At 32.0% G+C, this 26,480-nt stretch overlaps 6 protein-coding genes across 9 annotated transcripts; 2 read left to right on the top strand and 4 right to left on the bottom strand.

The window, feature by feature from the left end:
- Window positions 1-53: 53 nt before the first annotated feature.
- Window positions 54-5,770, bottom strand: LOC126853435 (DNA repair protein REV1). Of its 2 annotated transcripts, XM_050599186.1 has the most exons (7): window positions 5,384-5,770; window positions 5,089-5,190; window positions 3,518-4,961; window positions 2,834-3,275; window positions 1,516-2,728; window positions 455-597; window positions 54-252 (listed from the first exon to the last, which is right to left on the bottom strand). In XM_050599186.1, exons 2-7 carry the CDS (start codon window positions 5,140-5,142, stop codon window positions 78-80), a joined length of 3,471 nt encoding a protein of 1,156 aa, XP_050455143.1. In that variant the 5' UTR covers window positions 5,143-5,190; window positions 5,384-5,770; the 3' UTR covers window positions 54-77. The 2 variants fall into 2 exon arrangements, with proteins under 2 accessions (XP_050455143.1, XP_050455144.1); XM_050599187.1 differs by lacking the exons at window positions 5,089-5,190; window positions 5,384-5,770 and having other exon boundaries at window positions 3,518-4,707; window positions 4,793-4,933.
- An 834-nt stretch (window positions 5,771-6,604) lies between these two features.
- LOC126853488 (mitochondrial 2-oxoglutarate/malate carrier protein-like) lies at window positions 6,605-9,858 on the bottom strand. 2 transcript variants are annotated; one of them, XM_050599295.1, is made up of 7 exons: window positions 9,749-9,858; window positions 8,739-9,188; window positions 7,805-8,020; window positions 7,552-7,682; window positions 7,259-7,429; window positions 7,061-7,160; window positions 6,605-6,980 (listed from the first exon to the last, which is right to left on the bottom strand). In XM_050599295.1, exons 2-7 carry the CDS (start codon window positions 8,795-8,797, stop codon window positions 6,779-6,781), a joined length of 879 nt encoding a protein of 292 aa, XP_050455252.1. In that variant the 5' UTR covers window positions 8,798-9,188; window positions 9,749-9,858; the 3' UTR covers window positions 6,605-6,778. The 2 variants fall into 2 exon arrangements, with proteins under 2 accessions (XP_050455252.1, XP_050455251.1); XM_050599294.1 differs by having other exon boundaries at window positions 9,655-9,844.
- Window positions 9,859-10,394: 536 nt separating this feature from the next.
- Window positions 10,395-12,028, top strand: LOC126853515 (COP9 signalosome complex subunit 9). Its single transcript, XM_050599336.1, has 3 exons — window positions 10,395-10,750; window positions 10,936-11,005; window positions 11,441-12,028. The coding sequence occupies exons 1-3, from the start codon at window positions 10,682-10,684 to the stop codon at window positions 11,476-11,478; spliced, it is 177 nt and encodes a 58-aa protein (XP_050455293.1). The 5' UTR covers window positions 10,395-10,681; the 3' UTR covers window positions 11,479-12,028.
- A 62-nt stretch (window positions 12,029-12,090) lies between these two features.
- LOC126853459 (transcription factor Dp-1) lies at window positions 12,091-17,139 on the bottom strand. Its single transcript, XM_050599243.1, has 11 exons — window positions 16,730-17,139; window positions 15,235-15,353; window positions 14,869-14,935; window positions 14,692-14,789; window positions 14,413-14,585; window positions 14,094-14,256; window positions 13,612-13,973; window positions 13,428-13,510; window positions 13,233-13,316; window positions 12,870-13,136; window positions 12,091-12,646 (listed from the first exon to the last, which is right to left on the bottom strand). The coding sequence occupies exons 1-10, from the start codon at window positions 16,776-16,778 to the stop codon at window positions 12,904-12,906; spliced, it is 1,431 nt and encodes a 476-aa protein (XP_050455200.1). The 5' UTR covers window positions 16,779-17,139; the 3' UTR covers window positions 12,091-12,646; window positions 12,870-12,903.
- A 470-nt stretch (window positions 17,140-17,609) lies between these two features.
- Window positions 17,610-20,565, top strand: LOC126853476 (inositol polyphosphate 1-phosphatase). The gene is made up of 5 exons (XM_050599276.1): window positions 17,610-18,088; window positions 18,562-18,778; window positions 18,881-19,151; window positions 19,412-19,580; window positions 19,786-20,565. Exons 2-5 carry the CDS (start codon window positions 18,566-18,568, stop codon window positions 20,246-20,248), a joined length of 1,116 nt encoding a protein of 371 aa, XP_050455233.1. The 5' UTR covers window positions 17,610-18,088; window positions 18,562-18,565; the 3' UTR covers window positions 20,249-20,565.
- A 59-nt stretch (window positions 20,566-20,624) lies between these two features.
- Window positions 20,625-22,469, bottom strand: LOC126853503 (uncharacterized). 2 transcript variants are annotated; one of them, XM_050599318.1, is made up of 4 exons: window positions 22,308-22,460; window positions 21,937-21,995; window positions 21,605-21,808; window positions 20,625-21,050 (listed from the first exon to the last, which is right to left on the bottom strand). In XM_050599318.1, the coding sequence occupies exons 3-4, from the start codon at window positions 21,803-21,805 to the stop codon at window positions 20,748-20,750; spliced, it is 504 nt and encodes a 167-aa protein (XP_050455275.1). In that variant the 5' UTR covers window positions 21,806-21,808; window positions 21,937-21,995; window positions 22,308-22,460; the 3' UTR covers window positions 20,625-20,747. The 2 variants fall into 2 exon arrangements, with proteins under 2 accessions (XP_050455275.1, XP_050455276.1); XM_050599319.1 differs by lacking the exon at window positions 21,937-21,995 and having other exon boundaries at window positions 22,308-22,469.
- Between the last annotated feature and the right edge of the window lie 4,011 nt (window positions 22,470-26,480).

The following is a 26,480-nucleotide window of genomic DNA, read 5'->3' as shown; positions in this document are numbered from 1 at the left end:
AGGTAAGTATTATATATGTTTGCTTGTAAATAGGTTTCTTATATTTACTACACTTTGATTATAAAAGTCTTAATTTATTAAATTTTCGAGATTTCATATTCACAATCACTGTTATTACATCTCGAATCATTGCATCTAATCGATGGTACCATTATATTGTTGTTGTATTCTATCTGCATATAACGTTGAACATGTTTCACGGTTCTCCTGTAAGTCTTATGCCAAGTACAGTCCTCAATTTTTGTTATACATCTGCAATACAGACATAAGACATATAATATTTAATGTATCATATGTCGAATATTTTTATTTATCGATTATAAGCGAGTAAAGCGATGTTCATTGCTTAAAATCTGCAACTTTATTATTATTTATCCATTTGCATTATACGGAAAATTACTATAAAAATGGGAAACCTCTACTACAATACAAACATTTGATAGAGATAATTTACCTATGCATGGTTTTCAACAAAATATGCAAATCCTCGATACGTTTTTTCTGTGGAAGCATGCTGAGGAACGTCGCAAGTGATAGAAAGTCCACTTCATTCACAACTTTAGACTTAGTGACCCACGTTTGTATCTGTATTTTTACCTATGAAAGTATTCCGTTCAATTCAATATTGAGGCCAAAAAATATCTTTATATATTTTAATATAGTTTTTTCTTAACAATAATCCATATGTATATATTAATTGATGAATTATTAAAGCAGTAAAAGCAGATACAATTTTTCATTGAAAATTCTTAATTATTCAATGTAGTGAAAGAAAAATCAAACATTTTTTAGTTATTTATTTCAAAGATATACATGTGAAAACAAGTGCGTTAACGATTTATACCACACGTTTGTTTATAAACTAGATCTAAGTTTTCAAAGTGTGGTCGTTTCTATTTATACGATAAGAGAATCTAAAACTGGTATTATATATCGTAAAATAAAATGGCACTGCGCAATGTACTGTGATAAGCTAATAATTCTCATGAAATATTACTGATGATACCGACACTAATGTTTATTTATCATTAGATACAAATTTTCCATGGGTTTTACTCATTACAATGTGACAATGTCACAATTACCATTTAATGCTCGGCATGATGTGGTCATATTCACAATATTTATATATTAAATATATTGCATGCATCTACTGATTTTACATACAGATTGAGGGATTTAAACGTGTAATGTATACATAAGCCAAGTATTCGCAGATAAAAAAAAATCACATTTCGAAAAAAAAAAAAAAAAAATTGCCGTTTAATATAAGAAAAAGAGAGAAAGAGGATTCTGATATGTGATTATGGCAAGAACAGAAAAATAATTTGTATTATTTGCTAAGGAATATAATTTTGTATAACATATATATATTATTGTTTAATATCAATTGGAATTGCAACAATTACGCCAAATACGTTAGATCTCACAAGAAAAAGATAGAATACGCGAACATTCAGTTCCTAACTTAATAATTTGTTTTAACGAATAATTATATATATATATATGTGGTACCTGTTGTAATGGAAGAGCGAAGAGATGATTCACGAGAGTAATCAACATTTCCTGATGTTTATCTATGTTCTCATTGTTATGTAAAATACTTAAATTCTGTAAAATAAAGGTATCGGCTTTATTCATCGCAGCATTATTGTGTAAAATCTCAATACGATTATGGTGACACGATGTGGAATTTGTTTTGTCGATATCATTTTTTTCGTGTAATTGGTCCTTCGCAAGTAATATCTTATCCTCTTGCGGTACGCATGCAGTTTCATTTATGCGAGTATTATTTACAATATGTTTTGCATTATTACTATCATTGGTCTTCGAAAACAAATTTGCTCCTTGCAATTGTTCATTACTTTTGTTTTCATTGATTTCTTTCAAATTTACTCTATTCGCTTCTCTCTTCAAATTACAATAGATTTGCACATCGCGTTGCACATCCGGATGCAAATCGTTTTTCATTAAAGCTGATAGAATGTCCGGATCAACTTGCGAATAGTTGTGTATGTTTGAACTTTTTTCGTCATCCGAAACTTTATTTATTGAATCAGCGGTGTGCGCAGCTATCTGAGACTGTTGTCTCTTATTTCTTTTGTATTCATCAAATATCTCGTTTCTTATATCCTCGGGTAATTCAATTAACACGGACATATCAATGTCTTGTATTTGCGGTATTTCATATTTCGACGATTTTCCATTATTCGGTTTTGTATGTCTGAAAAAATTCTCTTGAGATGTCTGTTTTTGTATCGCACTCTTACTTGATTTTCCAGATAAATCTTTCGCTTTAGTAATATTTTCATGTGTCTTACAATTATGTAATTTTTTATTTTTTGTTTCAGTTGTCGATTTGATTTGAACATTACACGGAATTGTTAAACATTCATCCTTATGTACATTGGAAGATTTTGTCAGTGGCAAATTATTAACTTTTGCATCAACAATATTTTTTGTCCCAAGAGATGATTCTGCAGTTAAAGACATTTTTGAACTGTCCAGTTTAGAACTCTTGCTGAAACTCGAATCATACCGATTCTTATCATCATTACTCAATATGTGGTCACATGTTTGTAATTTTGCAGTTTTATTAAAGAAATTCATCAAGTTGCCTTTATTATTCTGCTTAGTCTTGCATATTTCTAATCTGGATATTTGTATTCCAATTCCCCTCATATCTTCAGGTATTAAATGCAACTGATTCCAAATGTTTATAACTTCCCTGCAAAACACATATATATTAATTCTTTTATATATTTTTTTATAAAATAAAAATGATAAATATAAGACGTTAATACACAACGAATCAACAGCATTAGACACTTACTTTCTGATAATATTGACGTCGTCGACAGCCGCTATAAGATTTTTCGATTTTGTTATATAATTGCAGGAACCATGACCCATGAATTTCGCAGTTTCTATCGGTGCTTCTTCGGCTCTGACCATAAGTTTTAGCGTGATACATCTACCCTTTGCACGTACTGCTGTTAATCGATTGCACACCTCCGTGGATAATTTGTTCAAAAAATCGATGGCATCGTTATCGTTCCGGAATCTTATACCGTAATTGACTTCAGCTGATACCGATTTCCTGATATGTTCCAGATTCAATTTTGTGTCATCCAATCCGCGACACATTTTATGCAACTGCTCTCCCATCTTTTTGCCAAATTCTTTCTGTAAAATACTTAATGAAATCTTCTGCAAATCCTCACACGAATGCACATTTATTTTATGTAGCTTATGTGTTGTCGTTCCGCCAACTCCTAAAATATCGAGATGAGACAAATTAATTCTACTAACAAAGATAATAAAATATAATGAAATGAAAATGGAAGCACATAGACTACAATTCATGTTCATTAAATAAAACATATATATTTCTACAAATTTCACCATATTTGTTAAAAATTTCAGACATTTTTTAACATGAAAGTTTTTTAATTTTGCGTTTTTTTAATATCGTAATGATCGTAAATCAAACGTACGATTGAGCATTTAAATATACCTGGTAAATCTCTTATATTTAAAGTCCGTATATATGTCTCCGCATTTTGATTACTTAAATAGAATTGATTATCAGGTTTAGCTTTTCGCGTTGCTAATCTCGCCTGCAACCTGTTATTGCCGAATCCTGTGGACACCGGGCAATCTGTTTTTTGCTTTATCTCTTTTCTGATTATAGTGGCAAATTCCAATGGTGACAATGCGGACGCTTCAAGAATTTTTGTGCAATCCGCGTACATCTCATCGCAACTTACTGCCTCGATATCTAATGTATAAGATGCTACTGTATTGTATAATATGTAAGAAACTTTTTTGTAACCTTCGAAATCATACTGAATCGTTTTCAGATTTGGACACAGTTTCAGCGCTTCTCCCAGAAACATGCCGTTTTTTACACCAGCCTTCCTTGCTGCATAAGAGCACGAAGCAACTTCCGATAATGATCCAAATTCTTCCTTGCCGTCATAATTCGCTGAAAATGTATTCCCTTTTGCATGTGTTACCGCTACCGGTTGATCTCGTAATTCTGGTCTATTTCTAATTCCAACAGATACGAAGAAACAATCCATATCAATATGCATTATAACAGATTCTCGCTTGTGTTCTACTTTATTTGTATAACATATTATTTCATCTTCAGGATCTGATTCACAATCACCTAAAGCTGAAGCACCTCTTGCTTCTTTTAATTTTATTAAATGCTCAAGTCCAGGAAATACCCCATCACTTTTATCCCTCAGTTCGTTGACATAATCTTTAAAAGTGGTTCCCATGGTAGCGATATAATGCAATCTCGAGTTACTATAAAATGCCGACAAAAATTCAGCATCTCTTGTAGATTGTGCATTTGTTCTTGTATTCGAAGTTCTTGAGTGTTCTTGTTGGCAAGTGCTGACTATATCATGTTTTGATACATCATTAATTGCATTGTGTTTTGATATGTTTCCGTTATTTATATCAATCTCATTGTTAACCATGATTGCTGAAGCTTTAGATTCATCAATATCTTGTTCAATAGCTGAGTCAGTATTGACTTTAATCTTTTTATTCTTTAATGTATATGTCAACAGAGATTGTACATTAGTGCTATTGAAGTGAAGTAAGTAATTTTGAAAATTTAAGACTTTCCCAGCTGCAATGCTGTCAATGATCCACTGTGGTTTGCATATAGGAATTGGATTTTGGCTCTTCCTGTACATTATTATTTTAGAATATGGTAGATTGGATGCTATAATATGAGTCGTGATTTTAGGACGCATATAATGATGATACAGACCTCCATGCATCATCATTAGACGTCTCAGTTCATCAGATGTTGGATCTGTATAACCATTTACAAATATTGCAATTCCTTCAAATAACTTTGATGATTCTTTAAATTCTTTATTGGCTGTGTCACGAAATTGCTCCTCAAGTTTAGCTTTTTTCGCAGCCATATAACCACCCTGAAATAAATTCATTGTTAAAATACATGAATTAAATAATGGAGATAATTTTTATTTGTGAACAATCTAATAAAATTCAGTTTACATAAAGGGATAAATATAATATTAAATGTATATATTCTCTCACCCAATCTTCAAAGCCATTTTCACCCCAAGCATGATCTCTTTTCTTTTTTGACATAATTGGATTAATTTAAATATGTAAGATAATTGTCATGTAATGCATGCACTAGAAAAAGAGAAAAAAGGATTAATAGTTTCTTATAGCTTTTTCATATCTTAATATTTGAAATAATTTCTCTCAGTTTTTCTCTAATGTAAGTTACATAATGTTTATAACCTCAAATGTAAAAAAAGTTGCATTGCGTACAATCTTGAAATTGTTAATTTATTTCATTAATGACTTTTAAATCATAACTTACGTAATGACAATCCATGATTTATATAACTCCGGCGTATATTTCTGTACAATTGTTGCGGCATAATGAGTTATATCTACGTTTACCGTTAAAAATATTTATATTCAAAAATCATTTCTAATTTCCATAATTTGTCTCTCCGCTCATCTATCGCACCAATGTTATAATAAAAAATTGATAAAAAGTCACACAGTACATACGTTAATATAAACATTCAATATTTTATCGCTTTCGCGCCATTTTATGCGACTCGAAAAGCTTCTCTGAACTGTGAATTATCAGCTGTTAATTTCATGACATCTGACACCTGTTGCTCGACTGTGTGCTCGACTAATGAAAAACAACTGCTTTTGTTTGACATACACGTGTACATACATAGACGTGTATACTCATACAGACACACGCGCCGCACGCACACACACACACACACACATACATATATATGTAATTTTTTTAAATTACACATATATTTTTATGTATAACGCGTTATTTATTTTCTTATGCCAGATATTATTATTGATGTTAATTGTATATCAGAAGTAAATAATCTTATTTTTAAATACTTAATTTCTAAAAATTGATAACTGACTTTTCAATTTGAGATAAGACTAAAATACAACAAAGAAAATTTATATTTAAAAATACACCTTTCTTTATTATTAAATTTTCGCTATTTTAGTAATATACAATTTATTATTAACATGTCTTTCATGTATTAATGTTATATTAATACATTGTTTCAATTTTTACACTTATTGACAATAACATGATGTACATCTCATTATACAATATGTAATATTTAAGCTGTATCTTTATATAAAAGATAACTAATAGATTTTTATATAAAAAAACATTGGGAATAACAATGAAGAGAGAAATTGCTTAAGCATAAATGGCAATGTATGTGAGACTTCAGACAAGTGCTCTGTATTCATATATATTTATAGAATGTGTATTTCTCCCTGTAGAATAATCGTAAAATATTATAGTATGCTACATACATATACTAAATTGTATGATAAAAGATTTAAAAAATGCTATATGTGATACAAGTTGCTTATATTGAATTCTCCATAAGAAATCTGTCTTTTTATTATTCTTCAATTAAAATATGGTAATTATATATATATATATATATATATATATATATATATATATATATAGTATATATATAAATATGGTAATATATATATATATATATATATATATATATATATATATATATACACAAATACAAATAATTGCAATTGTGTATAATCTTTCATAATAAACATTTACTACAAAAATAGATCTATTAAAAAAATGTTTTTCTAAAAATACACAATATATGGCAAAAAAATAAATTGTTACCAATTTCTTGACTCATAAATAAAACTTTTCAAAAGCACACAATTATAATTATGTTAAATATTTTTTATAAGAAGCAGTCATTTGTTCCAAGAAAATGAATGTCAAAACTGTGTGAGGTCCCAGACGTGCATAATATGGGAAGAATCCTTTCCACAATGCAAACAATCCTTCATTTCTTATGACTTTGGTCAGAACATCAATCGCGCCCGTAAACTCTGGCTTGCCATTTATTGTTTTCATATTTTGAATTCTAGAAAAAAGATGTGAATTAAGAAAATGTCAATTAATTGAATTTTAAATATAATTCTAATTTTATTATCAATAATTCACCTTGTTTTAGCTATATCTACAGGCATGGAGGCAGCAGTGGTGACTAAACCAGAAATCATTGAGCTTGCAAAGTGCAGTACAATATTTTCCTCAAAATATCCTATTTAAGAAAAAAAAAGCAGATTAAAACAAGCATAAATAATAACTTTTATTCAATTGTATACATATGTACATAACATTTATTTCTACAATGCATACCTGTATCTAACAATGCTTGTTTTGCCTGAGAATATGATGCCAATTGTGCTGCGTTTACAACCATAGCACGACCCATAGTAGGAATGGCACCGCGCCATAATGTAAAGAGACCCTCCTCTCTAATTATACGAAATAACGCATCAAACACATTTTTGTAATTGCGTCTTTCAGCTACATTTAAAAATATTAAAAAACATTAAAAATATTTTATTAAATTCCATAACAATGTATCTATATATGTATATATATATACAATATATATAATTGCATCATGTAAAAAAATGAAAATTTACCAATAGACAGTCTTCCATCCGCTGTCATTCTAATTAAAGCTACTTCGGCAGGTGTACCTACAAATGCCCCGACACAACCAGCTACCATACCAAGTAATGCTTTTACGAGGAAACTTGGTTGAGCATCTTTTCTAAATAAGTCAAATGTATCTTTGTAACATATTTAATCTCTCAATTCTCTTATATGTGATAATATGTAATTATATGTAATTATTATTATAGGATATGTCAAAATTGTACAAAATTAACTTACGAAGAAAGTTCCATAAGCCAAGTATATATACCAAGTCTAGTGGTAGTATATGTAGCCTGCCGCATTAAACCAGCAGATAAACCCGAGTATAATGCTAAAACACCTTCATTTTTTAAGATTGATGATGTAACACGTATTGTTGATGTTTTTGTGCCACTTAATTGCATACGATTCTTTATTAAATCTAATGGCTGTACAAAACATGTTGCTGCCATGCTGAAATTAAATATATTATAATTTTTAACAACCATCTACTATAAGAAAAATACATAACTTTCAAATTTATTAATTTTAAATAAAGAAAATTTACAATAATTTTTGATGTATGTTAAACTCTATAATATATATTTTATTTTATAATTATAAATTATATGTCTATATAATATTAACATATTTCATGATTTATAAATTGAAAATTTATAATTTAAATTTATAAATCTAAATAAATTTATTAATTAACATATTAAAACAATATAAGAATAATTTACTAGAATTGAAATCCATAACTATTTTATATATCATATTTAAAATTTATCATAAAAATTTAATAAAATTTTTTTTTTCACATAAATTATATACCAAAGAAGCTGTATTATTTGTCCAGGGTTGCAGCTATTTATAGTTTGCTATAAAGATATATATATATATATATATATATATATATATATTGCATCATGGGAACTCAAATATCCATTTTTTTTAATTATTAACAATAATCAAAATAATTAGTGAAAAATAATTTTCGCAAAATCTAAAAAGTTTATGATCATTCGACCTTCAAAACTTATTGATTGCAAAACACTGATAATTATTAAAGAATAATCAACATTTTAGAAATACTGTCAATGTTACAATCCTTCCCATTTATTCACAAATATTATAGATATGTGTCAAAAATATTAAAACAACATGAAAAAAAGGAAAAGACACAAACCCAGAAGTGCCACCAATGAGGAACTTGACACTGTTTGGCACCGTCTTTTGGCTACTCATTTTGATGTTGAGTAAAGTGATCAAACCAATGATTATTTAAGTGTCGCGTCGACTCGTATTAATCGTTCTCGTTGCTCGTTCTTTGTTAAACAATAATTAACGATAATCGCGGCGACAAACATGTAAGCAAAAAAAAAAATTTTAAAAAGATCTCTCTTGCAGGATCTTGCCGTGTGCACTAGATCGTGAACACAGAGGTAGTCGTCGCAATCGCTCGGCAAGAGCAGTCCACTCGTGTCATATGTGGTCATGTTATCAGCTGATACGGAATTACGAAAATAGCGCCACCATCTTACAGCATCGATACTTTCTAAGTAAATCTGAATTGACCTTGAGACTCTGCTCAAAATCGAGATCTGTACGAACGTAGGAGCCAAAAATACCACAGTACCTAAGGATAAAGTTATTTTTAAGATACTTGCATAGAGTCAAATCTAAATATTTACATGCATACACATAGTCTATCTAGACAGAGCGTTGAGGAGTAGGGGCACATAGAAAAGGATAAACTTTGTTTCGTGCGTTCTCTCTCTTTCATGCACGTTTTTCGTTCCTCTGTTTCTACGCGCACATGAAAGAAAGAGAACGCGAAGAGCGCACAAACAGAGTTTATCCTCTACGTGACTTTTCCCCCTCTTCTTAAAAAAGGATAAATGCTCGGTCTAGATATACTAATGTCTATGTTTACGTGTCATGACTGCCAGGTCTCATAAAATTTGCGATCTTGTTCTTTTGAGATTAGCAGAGATACAGCGCGAGAAAATATACAATGAATAAAGTTTTACAGGAATTTTAAAGAAATTACACAACCGCGGTGTCTTTTTAACTCTTGATATTTTTCCATTGGCATTACTTACTTGATAATATTTTCCTGACAATTTGCTCATTTTATCAGAGTTTAGATTTTGATAATACGTAAAATATACCAATTGTAAAATAAATTCTTCCCACTTTAATTATTGCTTAAACTTCCTTGACTTTAAATAGAAGAGAATCCCATAATCTCAGTACTGTCAGTTGGCCGACTCGTGTATAGAGTGTGAGACGCTCGTTTCAACGTTGCACGTGGTCACGTGACTTCGACTCGACACTAACCGCGCAAACGTCAAAAAAAAAGAAGTTGGATTTTCTCAACTTTAGCTTCAAGCGTCAAGCCGTACTATTGGCCAGTATTGACGCTATAAATTGACTCTTTTCATGCATTTTTCACAATATAACAATTTTAATAATATGATTATTTTGACGCTAAAAATGAGCGTCAGCGTGAAAAGGCACCTTCAAAGTGCCTTGTACACTTGCAATGATTTGGCGCGAGATATTACTGCATACCGTGTCCCTTGATAATATGAGAAACAAGGAGACATTACCTTTCTCTTTCGATCTTTATGCAAGTGGAGAGATGCATTCTATTTTACGCTAAAATTTCATTTAATTAATCAATCGGAACAAAGAAAATATAATTTCTTTCCTCTGATTAGTTAATCAAACGTTTCAGAACTTTTATGGCGCGTTCCTATCTAGAGACTCTTAAGAATGACATAAACAGATTATACATCAAAAACATTATATTGATATCTCATTGAAATTTTGATCAATCAGAACCACAAAGCGAAAGATTCTAAAGTTCTTCGATCTTTTTCATAAATTTACCTACGATAAGGCATTTGTATACATATATAGATCAAGCAATGTATATTCATACTGTGTCTTGCAATTTGGATTGGACACATGACTTATGGACAATTTTAATTGGAACAATCATAGTCGCTAGAGTTTTATGTGGTTTTACATCGCACGTGCATCTTGCAATTGTATAAAGTTTGAATTGGACTTCTCTCATTCTAACAAATTAAATATACATCAGGTAAATTGACATATTTCAATATGAAACCAACACTTGTAGCTGATGAAATGTTCCCTGAAGGAGCTGGGCCTTACGTTGAATTAGATGAGGTAATATATGAGCCATATGTGTGTATATATTGCTTTGACAATAGATCAGGATAAAATGTCAATGCGAAATGTCAATGGTTTAATAACAATGTCAAGGGTTTTGCACCAGCGCTAAGTACACTCTACAAATTCATAAATAATTTCTTTATAATTTCTCATAATAAAGTATACGATATTGATTTCAGGTTGGTGGTAGTAGGTTATTAGTAGATCTTACAGCGAGTGAGAAAGCTGTCCATGCAGATTTTTTCAATGGTATATCAAATATCGTATATTTCTTTCAATAATATAGTAAATTTCCAATTAATTCTACATCAATCTTTAAGCATTATTTACTATTTTTAAATTTTTTTAATAATAATTTTAACAATAAAAATCTTGAGAACTCTACCCATTTAGAATCTTTATCAAAAACAAATTAGATATGTTACAAAACTCTGTAGAAAATCGAGATTTTTTTTAAAAAATTAGAAATTATGAAGAGTGCAGTCTATTCAGAATGTTATAAGAGTACATTAAATAAATATTTACTTTTTTAATATGTATATATGAATATAAATGTATGTATGGGATGCGTGTAATAATTTTTACATAATTCATTAGATGAAGGAGAACATTCTAATTTTATAAATAATAATCCAAGTTAACAGAATATACGGTTAGTTTATTGAAATAATTGTTTAATTTCAGATTTTGATGACTTATTCGATGATGATGATTTGGAGTAAAGCGTTCCTATAGAAATGAACTATGCATTGCTTTTGCAGACTGTAATTAACTTAGCATTAAAGCAGAAAATTTCTGGTTCTCATAAATCCATGTGAAATATTATGTAATCAACCATATGTTATCACTTACATTCAGCAGAAATATAGTATTAGATTAAATAATATTTTAATATAATATATTAATAAATAAAAAGATTTACTAAAAGCTTTTTTATCAATTTATAGCTGATTGTACAATTTGCTGACTTTTTAGTGCTGTGTTTAATTTAATTGATAGTGCTAGCTTTACATATTCCATATTACAAATAGTATTAAAATATTTATAAACTATATATAACAAGATTGATAATTATCACCAATATTTTTTAATATATTGGCAAAAACAAAAGCATACTTAAGGTAAAAAAATCATGCAACAGTTGTAAAGTTATTTTTCTCTGCTGAATGCAGCCATCAAATTTATCACGTTTATATTTATATATATATATAATAGAGATATGAAAAATGTTTCATTTTTAAGTTTGCTGTATAAAACTACTGCAAACTCTTACATAGTGTGTTAATACATATCCTTTCTTCTCGAAAGACTAACCACAAACTACAAACTTCATATTATAACATTATTACAATTTATTTGTATTTTTAATTCGAGTCAGATGTGTGCCTGCATCTATCATACGTCATTTTACTGCGTACCACAGACAAATGTTATTATAAATGTGCCATAAGAAAATGAGTACTGGTCAATATGTCTTGTACATATAATAATATTGATACTGTAAGATTATATTTTATAATACATAGACGCTAGAGTTATATAAACTTGTATGACGATGCACAGTTAAAATATAGCACCCCATTATTTCAGTCATTCTGCATCTACTCGGATCATTCCATGCGCGTGCATCGAACTATTTTATTGTTTGATACGAAAAAAGAGCCACTTATAGATTTGCCAATTAATTGCTACGTTCTCTCCTTGGCCCCAATCAACATATTTCCTTTAACCATTTTCATTTACTTCAACTGATTTACTTTCCACTCGCAACAATTAATTCCTCTATCCTTGTTCGATGTGTGTTAAAAATTGGCGACCGGGGTGAAGATAATATTGGCAACAGCGGCGATATTATTAATGTTGACATTGCTGATGATAGTGGCGAGTATCCTAAAATTTAAAAGCAAAATTGTTTCCATTTTATCTTGATCATTTTCTCATATTCATTTCCAAATACATTAATTATTAATATATACTGAAAGAATAATTGCTATATATATAAAGTTAGACTTAAATATAATATACAATATATATATATATATATATATATATTTATATAAGTATAGTAGGTTTATATAGGTTTATATGGGGTTTATATAGTAAATATACAAACCCTGAGTCTAGCCGTTTAAAAGTTATTCGGGGTGCTAGTTAACTTCCAGATCACTATCAGCTTGATCGTCCTGATCGCTTTCTTCGTCATCATCCTCCTCTTCCGAATAGTACTGCGACGGTGGTGATAAAGGATCTTCTGACAATGAAGTATGCGAGGACGACGGTGGTCGAGAACCTTCCAATTTGATGTCTATATCCTCCATCGACGTACTTGGACCAGGAATACTTACTGGAATAAACTTTTCTAGATCTCCTGAAGCCAACTCTGCAATGCAATCGTTAGTTTCAAATGAGAATATGAATTGAAACTTAAATATATATATATATACACATATATATATATATAAAATAGGTGACATACGTTCTACATATTTTTCGAGTGATTTCGGAACCATTAATTTTGCCTTTTGTAAATTTTCTTCAGTGCATTCCCCTTTTTCTAGTCCTAAAACAATATTTTACATTACGTAATATATATTAGTAAAAGGTAAAACAGTATTTGTATTATGTGTGTACAAATCCTTATAGTATAAAAAGAATCAATAATATATTTTACCAAAAGCTAGACCCATTTGCTTTAGAACCTCAATATCATCATGAATTTCAAACTTATCATTAAAATTAAACAGGTACTCAGTTCTGTAAGAAAAAAAATTGAAAGAGATTATTTTAACTCTTCTCTCTTTATGTTATATATATTCAATAATTATTATGTTGTTCACAATTATATTGCAACATACTTGTCATTTGAAATGCTGCAGTCTATGACAGTCTTTTTACTGGTATTCACAATGAGGAATGGCAGCTGTATGGCAGAATTAGGTTTCGGCGGCCCACGGAGACTCTCGTGCAAACGATTACGTTCAACTAAATTCTTAAAAGAAATGTGAGAGAGAATAAGCTGATGTAATTGCTGCGTTTTAGCCTTAATTCTCTCAATTTTTTTCTTCTTATCCTTTTCTAATGCTACACATTCTTGTAATGAATTAGTTGGTAGGCCAAGCCACCTAATTTCCTTTTTCTCTTTGGAAATAATATTCATTGCCATTAATACATTCAAAGCGTCGTATACGCGTCTTCTGATATTTTTCTGATCGTATTGCTGAAAAAAGTGTGACATATCAAATATAAATTTTAATGAGAATGAAAATCTAATAAATATATATACATAGAAAACAATTATTTTTTTATACAACATATAGATATTATATGAGATAAATACCTGATCTGTCAGGGAATTCATGTGAGCAGGATTAGTGAATTCGCCGACCAATTCATCTGCAACTTCATTATAAGAAGTTGTACCTTTCTTTTTTACCTTCTCACAGACTTTCATTGAGAAATGTCTTAATCCTTTACCAACTTTTTCCGTTTTTCTCCGTTTACTACAATACATAAAGATGATATAAATTGAGACATCTCAGTCAGAGGTAGCTCAGTATGATTAGATTGAACAAAGTATATCGTAAAGTTTGGGAGAAACAAAGCTCGTCCTTATTTTCTATATAATTAAAGTATACTTAATAAAAACATTATATTACTCAGGCACAAAGTCGCCACTTTCAACATCTTGCCTCTTCCTAGATCCACTGTGATCCAGTATTGGACTGATAAAGGTTTTCCCAGTGGCATCCTTCACAAGTTGTGAAGAATTAGATTGCTGTTGCTGTTGTTGCTGCTGTTGTTGGGATACAATAGCCTGTTTTATGTCGCTCTAAAAAAAAAAAGCATTTATATATTTAAATTGTTTACCATAAAATACAATTCTTTTGTTGAAACATGTTTTGTTAAAACACATTTTGTTAAAAAAATATTCCTACCATTTGTGCAGAAGTTAACTGTATAGTCTTGGTCATCATAGTTTCTCCTGCTTTTGATGTTGTCACTTTAGTATTTTGCAAAGGTATTGTTACTAATCCTGTAAAGAAATTTCTGTACAATATTGTTGCATATAATTGTATAAAAAAAAGCTTATTTTTTAAATAAAATATACTTACTCTGACCTGGTGTAGATGGACTCTGCAAACTGATAGTCCTAAGAACTTGTGCATTTGATGTCAAAACCTAGTTACAACATATATGTATATATATATATATATATATATATATGTGTGTGTGTGTGTGTGTGTGTGTGCATAATATTATAAAAATATATGTAATAGTATATGTAATAGTTATGAAAATCTAATTGCGAATATTCTATTACACTAAGAGAGATATTAGAATTTAAAAAAAATTACTTTTAAATATATAATATATACAATTTAATGAGGCACTCCCTATTGAATACATTACAATATATAACCTTTGCACATTAAACTAATACTATAATTGTAAATGAGTTATAAAATTAAGGTAAGTACCTGTGAGTCTTGATTAGGAGTTTTAAACACTTTAAGGCCACCTGCATTTGTTGTGCTAACAATACTACCTAGTGTTTTATTAGGTGTACTTTGCACTACTTTTATCACTTGTGGGTGTCCTGCAACAAATGTAACTTAATTATATTTTTATTATTCATGAATTTTGATCTATAGACAAAAAATATTTTACAAATCTTTGTCCGAAACAAAATAAATCTGTTAACATTGGAGCTTAATCTTTCTACATTATCTTTAGCCCATATAATAAAATATAATCAAATAAACATATTACTATAATATTAAGAATACATAAAACTAAAGTAAATTAAGTTAACATTGCATACTTTAAGTTACAGATATTTTATGTTGCTTTACCTAAGTAAAATAAACAATGTATCGTGAAGATTATTAGTATAGAAGCTAACCATTAAATTATACAGTTGATAAATCAAAATATGCATGTTTATATAAACACAGACATTTTTATATTATACAAGAATATAAATCAATTTCAATTTGTAGTTTGTGATACATTTGCTTTATAAGCCCTCTTTTTCAATGCATCTAAAAACTCGTGTAACTTATATATGCATTATATAGTTTATATAAAATCACAAAATCTTTCATATATGTAAATCTTAATACTATCTAGAAGTTGTCATTAAACAAGTTTAGAAGTTGTCAGTGGACATTGTGAAAGTGTTATGCCTAAAAGCAAGCAGATGGGAATATTTCTTAATTTTTATACGGTGTTCAGATCTTATTTTGTACTCAGAAACTATCAAGTATTTTTTAAGTACATTTTATTTTCATGTTTCTTATCCAACTAAATGATACATTGTACAAGTAAGAGAGTACTATTTTAAATGTAAAAATAAAGAGATCCAAGCTTTGTAATATTACACAGAATAAAATGAAACTTGTGTCAGTATTCTTGGAGTCATGGCATAACAAACTGTATAAATTTTAATAGAGCAAAAAAAAGGCTTCTCATGATATCTTATTAGTGTCATATTTTGTCAAATTGCATACGATAATGAGAAATACGCACGCGATAGGCAAGTGAGAAAATAATTGCGACAAAATATAAAAATCGCCCATCTCTTGATAAAATTTACTCATGCTATCAAGTGCGCGTGTTGAACGCGAACTCGACGAGACAATCGACACTGTAGCGTAATCGCAAATGTCAAAGGTGGAGAGGAAAGTTAATTGTCAAAATTTTGCTGAAACGAGGAAATTCGTGCGCTCGAGAGGCGAACTCGATCGAATTGGAAGAAAATGCGCGTGTGAATTCGCAGCCGGTCGCCGCGTTTGAGGAGCATCGGAATGCGGCGAGAGGACGGACGGGCGTACGCGGATAAGAAATGCGTAGAACAGGGACGAATTTAATTCGACGATTTAAGGATACAAAGACGAAGGGGATAACGCGCGACGAGGACGAGACGCGCGGTATCGCCGACTGTGCGTTGGCGCGCACCGCGGATCCACTTACCGTTAGCGTCGTGTATTAAGAAGTTCATCGTTTTATTTTGCTGTGTCATGTCCGGCGTTATTGGGCCGTCGATCGGCTGAGGACGATTCCGTGGATGGGACGTGCAGAAAAGGGAAATAAAAAGATCATAGGGCCTACACTTTGCTCGGCACGTCGGCTCGCCGTATCACCAAAATGGCGACCCCGCATATAAAAGCATTTGCGACGGTTTGAGATTCGCGTGGCGTCCCGCGACCGATCCGAACCGTCAGTAGTGGAAATTCGGCGTTTCCTCTTACCGCGATCGACCTATCATAATTTGCACGGGCCCGTAATATTCGCGCTCTATCCTGCGGCCAGTCGGTACCCGCAGCTTCCGCGTGCACACGGACTGGAAATGAGCTTGGCGGCACGACAAAGCTAAACAGCTGATTGGCCGGCCGCCGGTCACATGGTCGCCCTCGTTCCACGTTTATCGCGGCGCCCCTCTCGGCGTCGACGCGCGATGCGCACAGACGCGTATTGCGGATTTCGTACCGCGCATTCGCGCGAGATACGTATATACACATGCATACACCATACAAACATATCAACGTTATATTTAAAGGTCGGTAGGAGAGACTGTGGAGACTACCACGCCGGTCGGTTGTAAACTACAACTAAAATTTCTTTCTTTTCATTGGTCAATTTTCAATCTTCAATCTCAATTTTCATAGGATAGTCTGATACGAGCTTTACATTTATAATTCTTATATATACATCTTACGTATATAAAATCTATGCTTACATAGATAGTTTTTTAATATGTTACTAGATTTACTATTACCAAAGAGAGAGAGGGAGAAAAGAGATTTTGATCTTTTCTCATTTATAGTACAGTGAAAATTATTATCTACAAATTAATTGTTCTTACAATTCATCTCTCAATTTTCGCAAATGATCGCTATGCAATTTATAACATGTAAAGAGAAAAATATCCATATTTATACATCTTCGTATATTAGATATGAGACCTGTTTGTTTTATCGATATTAATCGCGCACGATATTCTTCGCATTTTAAAATGAAATGTACATATAAGATGAAAAGCTATTTATACTCGTGTCAAGACAAATTTGCATATAAATCGGCGTTTAATATTTAAACGAGCCGCGAATTTTAATAAGGAGCGGCGCGCACACCGCATCGCGATGTATGGTGTATGTCTGTCACTGCGCAAGTATGACATATTTCGATTGACGTATACGTGCGTGCATATCTCTCCAGACTCCAGATACGTCAAAGAGGAAGTCGGAGAAAGTAATCACGGTGTGGAGTGTGTATGGTGTACAAATTACGTTTTTCTCTCTTTTTCTCTCGTTCGCTTATATATTAAACAAGGTAAGTCATATATAAATATTCACGATATCTTTTTGTTAAGACTATCCTGCGTGCATATAAAAAAATATTTTATTTTACGCTTGTAATTTTTAAATTTTTGAATGTATTTACAAAATAGTGATTCTCTGTTTGCGTAATTTAACACTTGTATATATATTAGTTTTGATATTTTTTCCGTAATCTGGATTATTTCTTTATAATAAAGTTACATTATAAATATTTCGAGATACAAGAGTGCTATTTTGAAATGACTATCGATATTGTTTAATGTTCAAAGATGTTTTATATACAGTATATTTATAGAAAATCAATACTTTTAATTTTCATCCAATAGAGCTTGTAAGGATTCTTGCATCTGCAGCGTAATGTATCTTCTTAATCTTTTTTTCTTTCGATTCGCGCATTTTTAATAAAAATAATCAGTTTTCTTTTATAGTAAATTAATTTTTATTATATAAATCTTCTCTGTATAGAAAAATGAGGAGTGGTAGCAGATTACTGAAGGTTCTTCTGCAAGCTTCAGAGAAGGCAGCAAACATTGCCAGGACTTGCCGACAGAAGGAAGCTTTATTTCAGTTATTGATACAAGAAAAATCCTTGGAAGAAAAGAGTCCACGTTTCTTCCAAGACTTCAAAACATTAGCTGATGTCCTCATTCAAGAAACTATTAGACATGACATAGAAATTGAGGTAAAAGAGGAAGAATATACGAACAAATTTTTATAATACTAATGAAAAGAAAGACGATTTACTTTTATCATATTTCAAACTCTTTCATTGCACTGTGAATAGTTTCCAGAGTTGGCTAAATTGGTACAAGGCGAAGAAACTAATGTATTTAGTAATACTTTAGGAGAATCTATTATTGTTGAAATCTGTTCATGCAGCAAAGAAACAACACAACTGTTGACTAAAGTTATGGGTAACGATGCTGTGGCAGCAGAACTGCTTGCTTCTGAAGTCCATAAAGACATTCAGCTTTCTGATGTGCCAATCATGTTAGAAATCCCTACTGATTTTGACATTAACATTGATGATCTTGGTATTTGGATAGATCCAATCGGTAAGTATACAGGCCTACAAGAGAAACAATAATCTCAGATTACAACATATTCAGTTGATATTTAGTACATTTAAATTAATTCAGGGTAAGACTGAAAAAATGTAAAAGTTGGACAGTATTATGGTAAAACTAAGTCTCTCTTTCTTGTTACTAAGAATTGTAATTGGCCTGTAAACTGAGACGCAGCGCTTGTAAGAATTTCTGTTTGTTTTGTAGTTTGATAATACATGCCTGTGGAGCAATTCGTGGAACTTTTGTAGATTCAACAGCAGATTACATAAATGCAATGGAGGTCCTGGACGAGCAGACTGGTTTACATTTAAGTGGCTTACGTTGTGTCACTGTATTAATTGGAGCATATAAGAAAAGTACAGGAGTACCAGTTTTGGGTGTTGTTAATCAACCTTTTTACACCAATGTTGATTCCCAGTAAGTAGAATGAAACAATAAACTTTTAATAAATTCAAAATTAAAATTTTTTTTTATATTTATTCTTATATGTTTGAAAATATTCTATATTTATAATGAACAGAAGAGAGAGAATTGTTTATTCTTAATATTGCAACAAATATATTAATATATTTATATGTGAATAATGTGTTCTTCATTTTATTATATTATATTAATTGAACAGATGGACGGGGAGGTGTTATTGGGGTTTTCTGGGAAGTGGTATTAGCAAGTCTTCCATAGGTAACACATGCAACACCGATAAAATCATTTTAATCAGTCGTTTTGAAGAAGCAGATGTGAGATCAAAGCTGTCAAACAATGGATTCAGATTAATGGAGGCGACTGGAGCAGGATATAAAATACTGAGTGTTGCTCTTGGACAAGTGGCTGCTTATGTTTTGTCTAAGGGTTCAACTTTTAAGTGGGACACATGCGCACCACAAGCACTCCTATCGTCGCTAGGCGGAGGCATCATTGAGTTTAAAGAGTTTGTCATAAATCCAAATTCAGAAAATTTGAGTGTGAATTATTTACCTATCGGCACGAATTTTTCCAATCGTGCAGGCTTGATAGCATACAGAGATCCTCAAATTTTGGAAAGTTTCAAGTATATTTTATGTAATAAATCATCTAATCCAAATTAAAAAGAATACTATGACGAAGATATACCATGATAACATCTGATATTATATTCCAACAATTTTTTTTGATAATTAAATAATATTTATATTTGATATTATATAAGTAAATTGTGTTTCATTCTATATAAATTTTATGTAAAAGAACTAAATGTTGTGTTTTTATCAACTGTTTTTAGTGATTATTTTGTGATATTATCTGTAGACTCTTTGATTCAATTATACAAGATGTTTATATTATAGATGACACGTCCAGTAATAAATTAATATGATATAATAATAGTTATTGATTGAATGAATACATTATTATTATTTACTTAATTGATGTTAATTGTATATGATATAATAAATATGGGTCCAAATACAGATCATTCAATATATATACATTTGTACATATTTGTTATTTTTATTTATTATACAATTATTAAAATGATTTTCTTTCAAGAAATATAAATCTTATGTCAAAGCTTTAAACTTTATATATTTATTGTTCTATATTATATTTTTATTGTGCGATTCTAATATCTATTAATCCTTCTCCGCCGTGATAATGCGGCGTGGATTGTGGTTGATTATCATCATTATAATTGTTATCATTATTGTTAGGAGTTTTTGTTGTTTGCGGGAATAGCGGTGGTAATTGATTATTATTAGTGCTTGTAGGTTCTTGAACAATAATAATCGGTTGTGTCCATTGATTTCCATGCCGGTGATGATCCGCTTGATGCCCTGGAGGAACATTCTGCCATTGCCACCATGGTCCTCTACCAGGATGCTGTCGTCGTGCATTGTCGGTAGCGATAATCATCTACGAAAATACACTTTTTAAACTAACTTTCACACATTCTCCTTTGTGTATATATATATATATATATATATATATATATATATATATATATATATATATATATTTTATATAATTTTCTCTGTCATTTTTATTTTTCCGTCAAGCTTTAATTCTAAAACATTGTGATTTCGGGAGTCAATTTCGAATGTTGTTTTAGGACCCCGGTATGTACATCCTCAATCGATATTATCTCATTTTCCAAATTCTTGTTTTCATTTGAAATTTATAATGAGGATGAATCTTTTCCAAGTATCAAAAAATATAAATAATAAATGTGTTTATAATATAAATAATAAATATTGTATATAATAAACAATCGTTATATCTGAAAACTTTTGAGAACATGAAACGTTGAGTCTTTAAACATTGAAATTGAGAATTTTAAAAATATTGTAATTATTGTGTATTAAAAAAATTTATCTCGTTAAGAAAATGCAAGTATGTATTTGTATAAAAAAAAAAATCAATAATTTAATTGAGAGATATGAAATTTTTGCTCTTAAATGCAATATTACTATGTCATTTGTTTTCGGATTTTGGCATATCCATTCGACGTCGGAAACAAGTATATTATTTTGACTCTGTTGCTGCTGAGATGCCCAAGGACCTCGGCCAGGATTATTTCCTCTTCCATTTCTGACACCAGGGCCATTAAATTGCCATCCCTGAGCCTCGACGGCTATGAGTAATGCGACCACAACTAATAGTACCTTCATTCTCTATTGTTAATTACAAGAAAAAAAAATCGATATAATATGAATTACGATTTTAATATTAATTAATATTAATTTACATGATATGCTACGCATTTTCAAATGTTTTTTAAATTCATTTTTCGATTACTTACTTATTTTTCTTACTTATAATCATTTTTTTAAATAATGCAGATAATGCCGATTCTCGGGACTAGAAATTAATTATACAGCTTGCCATTTATTAAAATAATTGCGCGAGGTGAGTAGCATTAAACTTATGTAAGATATGGCTGGCGCAAAATAAGATTACTTAACGCTATTGTGAACTACGTTTGCATTAAAAACTGTTGTGAATATGAAGTTCCAAATAGAATTGATAAATTATGGATAATTACAAGATTATATGACACTCGAGAGCTCTATAAATTTTCTATTTCGACAAATGGCGACAATATTTTTAATCACTTTTTTTTTTTAAATCCGTGTGTTGATTATGCAACTTTCATAGCGAGCCATTACTTACGATAATATTGAAGAGAATGAAAAGGAATAGAGAAGCGAAAAGGCACGATTGACAGGAAAAACCGCACTTTACGAATGACAAAACACCTCAACGTCCTTTCCTTATATAGCAAAATTGGCATGCACACACAAAGTCTCGCGTATCCGGCATCGAATTGAATTTAATTGATGCCACAATCAAAATGAATTCGAAATCACTAATGATTTACATCGATTAATCAATGATATATCATCAAATATGACGATACATTCGATGGATTAAATCGAAGAACTCGCGTTCATCGGCCGCGATTAGAACTTTTCTCAGCGAGATTCGTCGTAATACCGGTTCGGAATTTTGATGCCGAACAGGTATCGCAAAAATTACGGGAATCATCGGCTGCTACTATCATTAAGCATCGAATTATAGGACGCGCGAACCGGCGGCCGTCGTGGAATTATTGTAATTTATGTCACGGTTCATTATACCGCTGTATATGCACGTTTAATGTATGAAAGGTCAATGAATGTTGCTTGCTGAATATACGCCGTATTTTTTTTTTCTTCCAGAACACCTTCGGTTAGCTGGCTCTCGATAATGTAATCGATCCGTGAGAAAATCGAGATAAATAAATTTTTATTTCAATTGCGAGGTCCATCTAGGAAAGAAAGATTTTTTTTAGTAAAAATTGTCTTTATTATAAAATAATGTTGAAACAAGTATTAAATATATCGATTTTATTGGAATTTTATAGAATAAATATTTGCAATTCTTCGAATGGCAAAAACAAATATTTCTTTTCATTTGTATTATTTAATTTATTTAAATTTATATATGTATATTATTAATTAATTGATTTAAAATTTGCAATACCAAAAATTTTAAATCAATTAATTAATAATATACATATATAAATTTAAATAAATTAAATAATACAAATGAAAAGAAATATTTGTTTTTGCCATTCGAAGAATTGCAAATATTTAATATTCTATAAAATTCCAATAAAATCGATATATTTAATACTTGTTTCAACATTATTTTATAATAAAAACAAATTTTATAAAAAAAAATCTTCCTTTCTTATAATTTATATTTTAATTAAATTATTTTACTAAAAGATGTATGGAATATCCAGAAAGAATGTTCTGTTCTATTGCTCTGAAAAGCATTTGAAATAATTTAAGCGTCATTAAAATGTCATTTAAATGTCGTTATGGGGAAAAGTATGTAAATCTTTCCAAAGCGTCACGCATTTTTCCCGTAGTTATAAGCTTTTATACATTTTATAGCATAGAAATCTTGCCGGCTCCAGCCGGCTGATGTCGGCATACTTGAAGAATCGGATAAAGGCCAAGTAACAATTCCAACAGCTAGATGGAAGCATCGGAACGAATTGTAACGTCAGAGAGAACCGGTCTCAATGCAAACGGCACTCTTTGATAAAGAACCTCTAGGCGCACTTGTATTCGACTTCGCGAAAAGAAAGATATTTTTTTTATACAAATTATTTCTACCATATTCACAAAAGATTTTTACGTAGCGAACGCAAAGTGTCTTCATTTAAAACCGGCTATTAAAAATTTTAGTTATGTAAGAACTTTTATAAAAATAAGTAGTTTAATATTATTTTTCGAAAAATATGTCAGCCTCTCCTAAGATTCTTTCGTTTATTTATCTAAGTCTATATTCATCTCTTCGATCGTGATCAATAAATCTAAAATGACATTATAAATCGAACGCTTCATCCTTTCATTCTACAACATCTATATTGAAATACTTTATTTAATATTGCGTTATTATTATACAACTTCGAGTAATTTTAAAATGTGAAAATGTATTCCTTTCCCCTCTCTCTCTCTCTCTCTCTCTCTTTTATCTCGCCGCATTCTATTTTTCTTCTTCGACTGGGCAGCCGTCCAATCGACCATGGCACCACGTACCGCGTTCAGAGCAAAACGAACACAAGGTCTTCAATGAACGAAAACATTCCCCTCGGGAGGAGTGTGGTCGCTCAAGTACTATGTCTCGATATCGCAAAAAGGAGCTATGTCTCTCGCGGAATTTTTCGCCACGCTATCGCACGCTCTATCGCCGATCCCGATTACTCTCGAGTTCGAAGAAGCCGCTTTGAATCATTCGCTCGTTAATTCGAGATATTCTCTCTCTCTCTCTCTCTCTTTGTCGAGCTTAAATGTCTCTTACTATCGTGTGCAACTATTGCCTTCCTAATGAACACCGTAATTTATAATGTGTGGCGGCTGCTTCTGTCGGGTTTATTGGGCGCAGAAACCGGGGACACTTCAAAGGCCCGCTTATCATTTATGTGTCACACGTTACTCCAACGGCTATCGTCGACGATCGCGGTGGGGATTCTGCGTAATTCGATTATTTGTGTGTTACGCAAATTAAATGCGTAAAATCACACATCTCCTGAAGGATAATTGTCGAAGTAAAGGACGGGTATCAATCAATATTATGTATTAATTATGTGTTGTCGATGATTTTATGTACTTGTTATTACTATTAGAAATTTTATGTATTATAATATTTGTGTTTCTTTTACACATTCTACATTAACTGTTCTGTTTCTATGTTAAGTAATTAGAGAATGAAGTGAGAAAAAAACATACATACATGTCCCGTCAAACACACATTAATATTCAATGTACAATTATTATTCATATAATTAAAAATGATTTAATTTTTAATTATAAATTGAACCGTATTAAGCGAAGAAAGTTCTCGTCTGAGGCCACGATGATAATCATCTGTGGTCCTGAGTATACCTCTCTCTCTCTCTCTTTTTCTCTGCGGTGCAACTTTTTCTCGATGTGAAATAATTGACGCATTTCTCCTCCGCGGTCCCACAAAACGCATGCACATATACACGCAGAGAGAGGGTCGTGAACATTAATGCGTCTCTGCGATGTGTGACAGACAGACCGCGTGTCCGTCGTGCCGGACAGGAACAGAGGGAGAGAGGCGGAGTTCAACGAGCGTGCTCGAAATCGAGAATACCGTCCTTCTCTGTGAGACGACGAGGTGGAAGGAATTTTAGTTGTAACGCGGACTACAGAGAGCATTATTTATTAATAGCAAACCCGATGTGTACGTACATGTGTATGTGTGTATGTGTATGTACCGCCGCTACGAGGGAGTGGCGCGGAACGCCATGCTAGAGCGAACGCAACAGCACGATGAATCGTGGAACGGATCTCTTCGTGTCTCTCTCTCTCCATCCTCTACCTTCGTCGGGATAACAGCTCGGCGATCTCTCTCTCTCTCTCTTTCTCTCCTGTGCTTTAGGTTTCCCGGTCTCTTCACCTTTCTTATACCCCCGCACGATTCTTCTTTCTGTCGTACCGTTCGCGCTCACATTCACCCTCTCTCTCTCTTCTTTCCGCTCTGCATCCTTCTCGCTCCTACGAGTATGTATATGTTTGCTCTCGCTCGTTCAGCCTTTCTCTCTTTCCTCGCCGGTCAACAGACGGCTGCCGCCGCCTCTCGCTCGCTCACCCACGGGACAGCTCGCCGTTGTAGGAGAGTAGACGAGCGCTTTGTCGGCGCCCGCGGCTGAGATCAAACGCGCCGACCGTCTTCCCCCTCCCCTTGCCACCGCGCCGTAACACGACCAAGGCTCCTCCGTACGTTCGTTCCTCCGCTCCGGACTGGTCTTACTCTGTCTCTCTCTCTTGCTCTTTCCCGCCGGTATCGTCCGGCAAGCACGTTGAAAGAGTCCATAGCGTGTTGCTGTTGCTGCTGGTCGGCCCGGTCGCTGGACCAACGACTCGTTCGTTCGCTCTCGCTGCGCTCGCTCGCTAGCGGCAAAACCGTATTATAGCCTTCTCTGTATCCTGTCTTGCGCGTCGGGGGCCTCCGTGCACCTCGCGGGCCCTATCCCCTTCCCGCAACCCTTCGCGAGAGAAAGAGAGAGAGGGCTGAGCATCGTTTCCCTCGCGATAAATATTTACCTCGCCCTTTTGACGCCGTTATCGTCTAATCGACGCAATTGCGCGCAACGCTCTTGACAGTTAGCCGACGACGATGTCTACGTACGCGTGACACGCTTTATTCTCGAGAATTTAATTAGCGGCTCCGATGTCGCGAACGTGCTTTCATGTCCAGCTGCTATCTTCTCATCTTTTTCGTCTAGGCGAATGAAATTATGGGATAATATTGTCAGGTTCTCGG

Source organism: Cataglyphis hispanica, chromosome 12 (assembly GCF_021464435.1).
Source record: "Cataglyphis hispanica isolate Lineage 1 chromosome 12, ULB_Chis1_1.0, whole genome shotgun sequence".
NCBI classification, from domain to species: domain Eukaryota; kingdom Metazoa; phylum Arthropoda; class Insecta; order Hymenoptera; family Formicidae; genus Cataglyphis; species Cataglyphis hispanica.
Note: the sequence above shows the minus strand (reverse complement) of the source record. Positions and strands in the feature narration are given on the sequence as shown.